Source organism: Panthera tigris, chromosome A3 (genome assembly GCF_018350195.1).
Source record: "Panthera tigris isolate Pti1 chromosome A3, P.tigris_Pti1_mat1.1, whole genome shotgun sequence".
NCBI lineage: Eukaryota > Metazoa > Chordata > Mammalia > Carnivora > Felidae > Panthera > Panthera tigris.
In genome coordinates, this window is record NC_056662.1 from 104,285,369 (window position 1) to 104,297,503 (window position 12,135).

The following is a 12,135-nucleotide window of genomic DNA, read 5'->3' on the forward strand; positions in this document are numbered from 1 at the left end:
TATGAGGTTGCCCGTGAGAGATCTAATTAAGAGCTCAAACAGGTTGCGATGAACACAGAATACTCCCACGCTTACCAGATTTACCTACCTTTTCATTGGCTAAATGTAGGAGACAGGCAAAGGCCAGAGGTATAGAGAGGTTCTGAGCCATGAGGGGAGGCAAGCTATAAAACAAAGAGGCAAGTATTTAGCTGGGTCACTGCAGTTCTAGGAACAAAGGCTCTTTCATCAAGTATGAATACACATGTCCAGTGAACAAACTAAGCAGAAACAAAGAAATATTTCAGACGCATCTTATAAGCAGGTTCTTCTAGTTTCTCATTTGGAAATAAAATATCACTTGTCCCATTCCAGTCAATGGTGCAGAAAAATGCCTTTTTAAAAGTTGGTCTCTATTAACTCATTTCACAATGCAAAGAAGACACGGAAAAACCGCCCCAAGTATTAAAAGAGCAGAGCGTGTGCAGAGGGTCTGTCAGCCCTGCGGTCACTGGCACGCACCTCTTCTGCAGATCCTTTGTGAGCCTGCTGAGCATCTTCTCATCAGCCACCTTTCCCATGTCCCCTTCTTTTCCAGTTTCACTGTGGTTTGTCTAACAGAAGAAGGATATTGACAACTCCGATATGTAGGACCAGTTCACTTTCGAGAAAGCAACATAAACCTAAAGATTGTATCTCCAAAAAGTCTACATCTGAATGAAACCACATTTTCTAAGTTACATCTTAAAGAAAAGGGACCCATAAGGGGACTCCATTCCTTAGCCCTGCACCAGGACACTGACTACCAAGTGATGGTAAATGTTGATGTCAATGCCAGTGTAATCCCAGTAAAGGAAAAATTGCAAAAAGTCTTCTAGTTTTCTCTGAGGAAAAAAATACAAAACAACAAAAGCCATGATCATTTATAGTTTCAACTGGCCTAACGCAGCCAAGGGCAGCACAGAATCCATAATCCATACGGCAAGCAGTTATCAAAGGATGTCATGTCTCGTATTTGTGTTACAATAATTCAGAATGTGTACATGGTGGGTGGGATGGGGAGGCAGGACAGGATGGGTGACAGTATACATAAAACAGTGATAGTTATCAGAAGTAGGTGTTCACTATACTATTCTCTCTCTACTAATATGTTTGAGTATTTTCGTGATAAAAGACTTTTTAAAAAAGGATAAATTCTTAGTTAACCATGATCCCTGGAGTAGAGGGTATTCTAAGTTGTTTAAATTCAAAGTTTGGGGTGCCTGAGTGGCACAGTCAGTTGAGTGTCCAACTCAATTTTGGTTCAGGTCATGATCCCAGGGTTGTGGGATCAAGCCCCACATCGGGCTCTGTGCTGAGCATGGAGCCTGCTTAAGATATTCCCTCCCTCCCTCCCTCTCTCTCTCCTTCTCCCTCCTACCCCCCACCCCCCATCCCTGGTCGCGTGCTGTCTCTCTAAAAATAAAATAAATCTTTAGGGGTGTCTGGGTGGCTCAATCAGTTAAGCATCCGACTTTGGCTCAGGTCATGATCTCTGTGAGTTCCAGCCCCGCAGCAGGCTCTGTGCTGACAGTTCACAGCCTGGAGCCTGCTTCTGTGTGTGTCTCTCTCCCTGCCCCTTCCCAGCTTGTGCTCTGTCTTCCTCTTTCAAAAATAAATAAACGCTTAAAAACAAACAAACAAACCTTTAAAAAATAAATAAATCTTCAAAATAAATATATAAATAAATAAACTCAAAGTTTACGTAGAACCCCTTTCCTACTTTTTTTATTTTTAATTTTTTAAGATGTTTTATTATTTATTTTCGAGAGAGAGACAGAGACAGAGTGTGAGCGGACACACTCTGAGAGAGAAAGAGGGAGACACAGAATCCAAAGCAGGCTCCGGTCACTGAGCTGTCATCACAGAGCCTGACGCGGGGCTCAAACTCATAAGCTGTGAGATCATAACCTGAGCCAAAGTCGGACACTTAACCGACTGAGCTACCCAGGCACCCCACCCCTTTTCTACTTTGTAAAAAGCGCATTTCCCTTACATTTGCATCCTATTCAGTTTTAGGCATATGATTGGAGCCTTAGCTGATATGTAGGACTACACAACTCAGGGTCCTCAGTCAAAGCATGATTTTCACTTCTCAGCCAACAGGAGAAGGTATAGGAGAACGGGTTGGGTTTGGAAAGCTCAGAACATTGCCTGAGCATTAGCGGTCCAATAGAGAGGATGGAAGGATTCTGGTTAACTGAAAGTTCCATTTAGTTGGAAAGAGTCAGTCAAGGTTTCACCTTGTTCTGAAGGAGAAAGAGACAATTTGACAAAATTGTTTTTTACTATTTTCCTACTTTGATTATATTTCCCAAATCAAGAAGTATTAGATCAAAGGGCTTAAACATTTTATGGCACCTGAGATGTTAGAATTTGCCTTCCAAAAGGGTCATTTATCAACTTAAATTGCACCAGCAGTGAGTAAATGCTCCAAGCTTTTCCTCAACTCTGTACTGAAAAAATTGTTTAACTGCTAAAGTTGCTATTTTCAAGGAGCCTAAAATGCTTTCATCTGTATTTTTTGATTACCAGCAAGGCTGAATAATGTCACGTGCACTAGTTTACCATCTGCATCGCCTTTCGTGTGACTTGCGTGTTCATATACTTGGTTCATTTCTCTTTCGGAGGTGTGAAGTTTCTTTGTATTTCTGAATGAATGCTTTCTGAATTCACGCCACTGATCTTAGAGCCTTAACCATGAGCTATTCCCCTCCCACATGCCGGGCACCTAGAGAGTAAGCAGAACATGTTACCTCCGCGTCTGTATGCTTGGAGAACTCTGTCAGCAAACTCCACATGCTTTGCTTCAACTTCTTCATGTCCATCTTTTTGGCAGTCTTGGCATAATGGATTTCAATTTTATTTACCTGCAATAGATATATAACCAAGTAAAACTAAGTAAAATAAAAAAAAACATTTACCATCAACCCATTGTAAAATCAAAAGTCTGGAGTTCAAATAAAGAATCTAGTTTGGTTTAATCCAAGGAGTTCTAGAACTTCCTTTGGATATACCAAAATAGAGTCCCTTCCTTTAATCTAATTTCTTGTTGATCAAGTATAATCTACATTAAGACTAACCTGGAATCCCAGTGTAAGAGACATAGGTCAATCAAATAAATACGAAATCACCAAGCCTGTCACTTGGTACGGGACAGATGCTTAATGCATGATAATTTAATACAAATTGAATCTGGCCAAGATTTTCCAGAGACAAATAGCTAGCCTCATGCAATCAGCACAGAAACCGATTTTCCCTGCCTGCAGCCTTCATTCACATACTTTACCACTTTGCCCCTAGTTATATGGTTTATCACAATCTCTGGAGAGATGACTAGTTCTACACATACTTAATTAGCATCAGCTCATTCCCAACACAGCCCTACTTAAGAGTCAGCCACTTAAAGAGCAACGACTTAAAATAGAGGGGGGAAAAAAAAAAATCAAGCCCAGACCAATATGACTCTCATATAGGAGGCAAATTAAATAGATCTCAGGCAAACAATATAATTCTCGGCTTTCACCTCTACCTTCTGAGGTTCAGCTACCAGATTCGACTCCCCATAAGTGGTGATGTCCAATCCTTGGATTTCAGGGATATCATCATCCTCTTGTGTTGTTTTAGGTGGATGGCAAGATGTAAGGTCAAAGGTCCCAACTGGTCCCACAAATAAATCATCCGACTCTTCATAATCACTGTCAGCAGCCTGGGAAAGTAAACAGTTCTTCAAGTTTGGCAGAAGCTGTCTGAGAGGCTTAGAAGTATCCTTGAAAAAGACTGTATTTACACATCAAGAACAGAGCACCTGAGAGTTCATTGTGTGAGTCAACCCTACGATGGACTTCTAGGTGCCTCTACTTATCTTCCTGTTATACATAAACCCTAAGAGGAAAGCTAGCTGTTAACTAAGACCTCTAGAGCAAGTTAAAAGGAATTCAATAATCACAACTGCCAGTATCACCTTTGGCTTCAGGCCAACTTAAGATTTCATTTTATAGAAAGCATTCTTGAAACACTGGAGATCTGACCCACATCCCTCACCCAATGTGAGCACAAGAGTCGCCCGGGGTCTCCAGCCGGCCACAGGATTCCTGTCCGGGAGCCATGAAAAATTCATTCTTGGACCAAGGCCAGCAGGGATGGATCAGATCTCTGGGCTGGGACCCAGGACTTGTTTTTAGCAGTGATTCTTTCTTAGGGTGATTCTTAAACACCCTGAAAGTTTGAGAAGCACTCAAGAGGTCTGGATTTTCACTAAAATGTAACAACGCAATTCTCCACGTAAGATGGTAAGGTGAACAAACTATTCTGCAGTTCTTGTCCCTCTCCCTACAGGGACACAGATGAGGCCTAATATTTTCCCCCTTTCTGTTATTTACATTTGCTATCTCATTAGTGGACTCACAGTAGGAGTACTGAGATTATTTAGCCTAAACCTAGATCTAAATTTGGGGAGTAGCTTGTATAAGTTTGCAATGTAAGAACCAAAATCAGAGCTAGAAGCCTAGTCTCCTGAATCTACCCCATAGACTTTTTGCCTATCAGATCACACCATCTTCACATGTCTATGTGCTCTGTCTCCCTAGCCGAAATACTAGCTCCTCAGAGCAGGAAGAGTATTTTCCTTTGAAATCCCAAAATAGCCAAGATAAGTGCTTTGCAAAGGCTAAAGATATTGACTGGTTTATGATCATTCGCTTTCCGCATGTAGGACTGGTGGCAAAGCAGGCCAAGGTTTTGGCTGTTTCCTCACCTTTGCTCATTCCCTGATGCCTGGGGCAGGGCAGGCAGCCACAAACTCCCCACCTGATTTAGAATTTCCTGCAGCTTTCCACCATATAGGAAAGAAGGCTCTTCCGCTTAGAAGAGAGGACAGAGCTCTTCTCTCCTTTACCTGTAATCCAGGGCAAAAGTTGGAGGTGTCGTTAGGGTTGTTGTAATCATAGTCTCCAATTTCTTCATAATGTTCAGTTCCTGCCCTCTGGCCTTGGGCCATCTTAAGTAACTAGAATGAAGGAAAGAATAACAGTAGAAAGCAATTTCTAGGAAAGCATCTCTAAACTAAGATGCACAATAACCTTAGTTCTTATGATCAATCTCCTAGAATTATAGAATTTTAGGGGTGTCTGGGTGGCTCAGCCGGTTAAGCGTCTGACTTCAGCTCAGGTCATGATCTCACGGTTCGTGAGTTTGAGCCCCACGTCGGGCTCTGTGCTGACAGCCCAGAGCCTGGATGGAACTTGCTTCAGATTCTGTGTCTCCCTCTCTCTCTGCCCCTTCCCTGCTCACACTCTGTCTCTATCTCTCAACAATAAAAATGTTAAAAAAGGGGCGCCTGGGTGGTTCAGTCGGTTAAGTGGCCAACTTCGGCTCAGGTCACGATCTCGCGGTCCGTGAGTTCGAGCCCCGCGTCGAGCTCTGTGCTGACAGCTCAGAGCCTGGAGCCTGTTTCGGATTCTGTGTCTCCCTCTCTCTGACCCTCCCCTGTTCATGCTCTGTCTCTCTCTGTCTCAAAAATAAATAAACATTAAAAAAAAAAAAAAATTAAAAAAAAGGTTAAAAAAAAATTAAAAAAAAATAGAATTATAGAATTTTAGAGTTCTAAGGGCCCTGAAAAGTCATCTTAATCCTGACAACTTCAACTGCACAGCTCCGTTCTAGAGCAAGCCCTGGGGTAGCAGGGCTTGGAGACTCCATCCAACCCAAATAAACCAGAGAGCTAGTGTGCAATTAGGTCTGTGCACAACTTTATTGGAAAGGGTTTCTTCATTAAAAACAAAACTGCCTAAAGCTATCTGAAAAGAAGTCAACTTGGTTGCCGCTCGAGCAATTCTGAGAAAACCCATTCACAATTTTAATTCACAGGCAGCCTGTCTCATTTCTGAGACAATCATAAGAAGAAACATTCAGCTTTTTTCCCTGTTGTTACACACAGGGTCCTTGTTCTGCCTTCCAGAGCCTCAGAGAACAAGTCTGCCTCCTCCTTTGGGAATGCCTGTGACCACAGCCCTTCAGATATTTGCTGATCTTTAGACCAGTGATTTTTGCCTGAGGGGTTTCTTTGGGGAGAAGGACATGAGGCTGAAGGTATGTAGTTTACAAAGCATACTGAATATTTTAATACAACTCTATACCCAAAAGCAGCCAAAAAAAACCCTTCACAATGTTTTTATAATACAAATCCAAAAATAATATTCAGCAATAGGTATTTATTGTCTACTTTCTTCCACTGTTCCTCCTATAACACTATTTCTAAATCCCTCTCCATTTAGGATACTCTCCTCGAGGCACACTCTAAATTGTCCATAGTCTACAAAAAGTGTTTCAGGAAGGGAACATGACAGCGGTTGCTATTAGAATCCCCTTGCAAGATATTAAACTGGATGGGTGGTTGATCTGTATAGTCTCTAACCAAATAGTGCTTATTAATCCAGCATCTAATTTCCAGGGTTTCCAGCGCTTAACAGTGATTTTCCCAGTGTAACTCTGCTGGGAAGGTCAGGGATCTCCAGCTCCTGCTGCCTGGCTGCCCTACCACACACCGTGTATTTGTTCCTATGGACAATCAGAAGCAAAAGTTCTTTCTCTATAAGAGACAATCATAAAACAAAAAACAAAAACAAAAAACCACCCCCTGGAATGCAATGTCTCAAAGACTTTGTTCTACCACCTTAACATCTGAATACGCAAATTCCCACCGAAGGCCACAATCTTCAAATGTTCACAATAAGGGCTTGAGGGAAAAGGGGGTGGTTTGTGGCCACAGAGAGCAGCTCCAGGCTGGGCAAGGTTTGAGAAGTGTCCTACCATCCTGCTCTTCCGCCACAGGGTTCCATTTTCTGATCAGAACGAGGGGGCTAGCATCTTACCAATACTGACCATAGCCATACTTTCTCGTACTGCGGTTTTGTATCTCTTTCTGCACTTTTAAGAGTATTTCTATTAAGTAAACAGTGTTGATTAAAAAGGAAAATAAATTACTGTTGGTTTATAAAAACACAATGTGAGATATCAGTGATTTGGGGGAGCTGTATACATATCATTACGGTCTTGTACAGAAACAGGCAAAATAAGGAAGAGGAAACTGAAGACGGTTTGTGTATATGACGCCACAAGACTAGAACCACCAGGAATGCAAATGAACGGGGGTCTAGATAAATGAAAGCTAGCTTGAACCACTGACTGGTTGCCCTGGCAACAGTGACATGCGCTTGCTACCAGCATCACCAGAAGAACCACAGGCAGATGAAGCGAACGGCGACTAGGTACAGCACCAAGTGGTCTGGAGTGCTCATCTTAACAGAGGAGCCAGGAAGGTTGCGCAGCACTAGAGAACTCCCTGAGGACTGCACAGTCAGACACCGGCACCTACATCACCCCTCATGTCACAGTCTACACCCCGTCCACACCCTGACCATGAGGAAGGCCACGTGGGCGGGGAACAGCATCTGCCTAGTGAATCCACCACCTCAACGAGAAAGTAGAGAATCAAGCAATAACTAACATCTTGTAAGAACCTCAACAAAAGATTGTTTATCGCCCTAGCATTTCAGCGTGTAGGGCTCAGTGTCCATCCGGAGGTCTAACCAACTGATGTATTTCAAATCTTTGGTGTGCATCTATCCCATAAGCTTTCCCTTTAGCTCTGCTATACCCACTGTGTCTTCCAGTAACTGCCCTGGGCTAACACACATCTCTCCTCTCGCTCTCTCCTTTTCCTTAAAGGCACTGTCTGACAGTCACACTACCCATCATTCGATACCTCTGATGCTATCAGCAGGTTAGACAACAGCAGCAGCCTGAACGAACCAAGGAACAGTCTTATCCTGGTCTTACCCTGGTTCCTGGTTTGAGATGCAGCTGGACAAGATTATCAGTCTCATAGAGGAAATCCGTAGGAAGAGTGGTAGCTCTCCAATTCTGATTCTCCAAAGTGGATTTGGTCAGAATAGTAGCAGCCTATTAAAAAAAAAAAAAGTTTTTAGGCATCTTTAATAAGAATGTTCTAAATATATATATATATATATATATATTTTTTTTTTTTTTAAGGAGCTTGGAAAGGATTTGGGCAGCACTAGTCTACTGTCAGAATTCCCAGTTCCATGTGAAAGAGTGATTTTGCTAGACATTATTCCTATTCTAAACCTGATTCTATCTGCCACTGAGTTCGGGTTTTTTTCTCAATTCCTCTAGAGACTGAGGGAGAATGAAACCATCTATTTACTCTAAAACTTATATTTGTAATTAATTGTTTAAAAAATCACATCTGTGGGGCATCTGGGTGGCTGTTGGTTAAGCGTCCAACTCTTGATTTCGGCTCAAGTCAGGATGTCGCCATTTTGAGTTTGAGTCCTGCATTGGGCTTCATGATGACAGCACAGAGTCTGCTTGGGATTCTCTCTCTCCTCTCTCTCTCTCTCTGCTCTTCTCTTGCTCACATACACTCGTGCTCTCTCCCTCTCTCAAAATAATAAATAAACTTAAAACAAAAATCACATCTAGGGGTGCCTGGGTGGCTCAGTTGGTTGAGTGTCTGACTTCAGCTCAGGCCGTGATCTCACAGCCCATGAGTTCAAGCCCCACGTTGGGCTCTGTGCTGACAGCTCAGAGCTGGAGCCTGCTCTGGATTCTGTGTCTCCCTCTCTCTCTGCTCCTAACCCACTCGCATTCTGTTTCTGTCTCTCTCAAAATAAATAAATACTAAAAAAAAAAAAAAAAAAAAAAAAAAATCACATCTGAAAAGAAAGAAGAGTAAAAAGAGTAATTTAAGAAAGCACATATGCTAATAAATCTAGCACAAACCTTTGTTTTTCGAAAATATATGTCAAAGTCAATATCATCATCAAAGTCAATTTCAAAATCTTTCTTTGTATTCTTCTTTTTGTTTTCTGATTTGGAGGCAGCATCATCTGCAGAAATGAACACAGACATCAATACCGTTCACCTCTGTGGACAATATTTACCCATTCTGCAGGATCCTTATCAATGGCAAAATACCATTTTTATCTGAACAACATAATGGCATTAGGAAAGGCAAACCACATACCTATTTCATCAACTGGTAATTTGTGGTCTTGCTAACAAAACACAATAAAAAATATGCTAATTAATCCCTTCCATTCAAAGATAGAATGCAAAACATAAAACGCTGGCAAGCCCTTCAGAGTTCTAGAGTCCTGCCTTGTAAGCTTGTGGTCATTCCCACACATGCTGGATGGCCACTGACACTACGTGTTCAAGTTCCATCTAGAAGTACATACGTTTGAGTCGGGGTCTAAAGCGCCAGTGATCCGGGCCAGCCCACATCGACATGGTACGGGGACTAAAATAGGAATATTCTCCAGGTTTCATGGACAGAAGGGGGCACATGGTCCTAATGTCTCCATCCCCAAGGGGAATCATTTCTTCCCTGTAACACACATGAAATCACATTTTTACGTGTACAACCACGTACATGTCAATATATATAACACAATCATGCATTTACACGTAAAGCAGCACGTGAGGCAACTGAAGACTACCTACTCAGTTTTCACAGATGGGCAGGATTTCTAAGAGTTAGTTCAATATAAATACTTCATCGTTAAAAATCCTTTAGTTCTTACTTAGTCAAAGCGCTTTTGCTTCTCTTAATTTTATAACAATATGATCATAGCTATACAAGGAGGTTTTAAAGTGCTTCATAAAATGCAAGTTTACCCACTTGAGAGACAAGAAAAGTGGCAGAGAGAAAGTTGGACTGCACAGTTAATAAAATGCCAGAGCTGGGAGTTGGACACAATTCTCTGAATCAGCTTCAAGATCTTTCCATATGGAAGATTTCCCACCACACAAGATGATAATCTCTCTCTCATTCTTTCTTCACCATCCTTCCGAAAGTGAGGGCTCCAATAACACTAGTGTAATGTCTACCAAAAGTGAAACAGATGTTATTCTAATTTGTCCCCCAAATGATCGGGGTGGGGGAGGAGCACTTGTAATCCGTTAAGCCATCTTAGCTTTATTCTTTGCTGTGTGTGAAGTCTAACTGGCCAGTCCAGCATGGCAGTTTTGGGTTGATTTTTCAACCTTTCTACAAGGTACTAGTATGTGCGAGGTAGCTTTCTCCTAAAGGCCCCTGACACATCAGAAAGTATGTTAGTGCTGCTATACTGCCCTCTAAAGGTAAAGGTAACAAGGAAACTTCAGGCACCAAGGGGTTTTTCATCCATACTGTGCGATCCATATACACAAATCCTCTTTACATCAAACCTTATGGAATAAGGTTAAAAAGTTTTAACAGGGGACTTCACCTGTATCTACAGAATATTTATTGAAAAACTAGGAAACTGGATTTGTATAATTATTGTGCAATTAAAACTTGATTTTAAAAATAAGAATATGCTCAAAAAATTTCACATTTCCAGTCTGTAGAACGCCCATGTTACTGATAACAACTGTACTACACTGTGAGCTCCGGAGGGAGAAAGACGATGCCTTCAGTAGAATCTCTGCTCAATTCTCACAGATACTGTTCTGTTTTGGCAGTCATGCTGGGAATTTATTGGGAACTTATAGGCAAAGCTGTAAAGAGCTTGGCCCCCATCCCCTGAGAATCTGTGGGCCAGGGCAGGGCTAAGGCCCTTGAGGCTTGAACTCTAGCCATTGTATCTTACGATACACAATACTATGTGGCAGGCACCCTACTGGTCCTAAGTCCCTGACTCAACAACCAACCTACTTCATGGTCTATCCAGTTTTCAAGGCCTACCCCCCACCCCCATCAAGCTTCTCTAATCCCCTCTGGGGGAACTATTTCTTTTACCTGCTCCCCCACCGCAGGGCTCCTCCTTCAATTCAGCACCAGTTCAGCACATCACACTTTAACCTGCAGGGTAAAGGTCTCCTCCCAGTTGGCTTCTAGCACATCACCCGGCACTTAGCAAAATGCTTCATTCTTACATGCATGGAGCAGGCTGTGGTGGGCCCTGGAGTATAGACTAGGTCTGTAACCACAGCAAGCACCTGTACACAGAGAGATTGGCTAGAGCACACGTGGCCCACTGCTGCAGGAAGAGGGAATGCGCCCAAGATGCTGCTGGACATACAACACTTCAGTCAGGCCCGGCCTTGTTAACAGATGATGTGCACAGTTGTCCAAGTGTTGCCATCCAGGGACCAATAACATGGGGCATCCTACAGAACACTGGAATTTATAATTCAGCACTGCCATAACCCACCTTGAGCTAGAGAAGCCCTTAAAGACCTTTTAGTCCAGTACAGTGTTGTCATCACGGGTGCACAGTACAATCACCCAGGAAAAGTTTGGGAAATGTGACGAAGAGCCTGGCTTCAGGGACTCTCAGTGAAATGCTCTGGGGGGGAGCCTACTATCCAAAGTTCATTACATGCAGCCAGAATTGGCCAAAGGTGCTGAGTGATACCCAGCTCCATCCCAGTATTTAACTTCTCTGAGCCTGTTCCCCCATCTGTGAAGTGGGGATAACAGGACTTAATGATAAGGTTGTTGTAAGGCTTAAGAAATGACCTTTTCTGCACTATGTAAATTATGGGAGGCAATGCAGGTAAGGCACCTGGCATGGGTCTGGCACAAAGCCAGAATAATATAGCACTCATGAGCTCAGACATTATTATCTAGTCCAAACCCTTCATTTTATGGATGAGAACACAAGACCCTAAAAGGTGATGCCACTTGCCTCTGCCCCACATCTCACATCTATCAATGACAGAGTCAAGTCTGTGCAGTTTAAATATTTACTGAGCTCTCGGGAAAGAACAGCACCAGGCCAAGGATAGGGATTTCAAGATGGACAAAACCTTAGGCTAGAACCTAAGCCCCCTGGCCCTAATGCACTCAGTAGGATGGACTCTACGATTTCATTCTGTTTGAAACTGGAGAGAAATGGAGACATTTATTCAAAATAACAAAATGGAAGTAACTAAAGCCCTTTGTTACCATCAACTCCTCAGATGCCAGGAAAAGTAACAGTTGTTCTCTGACATTTGAAAATGATATTAAAAGAGCTAATCCCACCAACCTGTCTACCATTTCTCACTTTGTAGAAGACAGGATGGGAACGGGGACAAGACTGCAAGTATACTAACAGTACAAAC

At 42.5% G+C, this 12,135-nt stretch overlaps 1 protein-coding gene across 3 annotated transcripts in view; it reads right to left on the reverse strand.

Annotated features, from left to right (window-relative positions):
- NCAPH (non-SMC condensin I complex subunit H) overlaps positions 1-12,135 on the reverse strand; it is a 33,127-nt gene that overhangs the window by 3,649 nt on the left and 17,343 nt on the right. For 2 of the 3 annotated variants that reach the window (XM_042982062.1, XM_042982063.1), the window contains exons 10-17: positions 9,282-9,430; positions 8,824-8,930; positions 7,858-7,980; positions 4,916-5,026; positions 3,545-3,727; positions 2,775-2,888; positions 502-593; positions 89-164 (exon numbers count right to left, since the gene is read on the reverse strand). In XM_042982062.1, coding sequence (XP_042837996.1) covers positions 89-164; positions 502-593; positions 2,775-2,888; positions 3,545-3,727; positions 4,916-5,026; positions 7,858-7,980; positions 8,824-8,930; positions 9,282-9,430 — 955 coding nt within the window. The remainder of the gene's footprint in view (positions 1-88; positions 165-501; positions 594-2,774; positions 2,889-3,544; positions 3,728-4,915; positions 5,027-7,857; positions 7,981-8,823; positions 8,931-9,281; positions 9,431-12,135) is intronic. The other variant, XM_007082381.2, reaches the window with a different exon arrangement.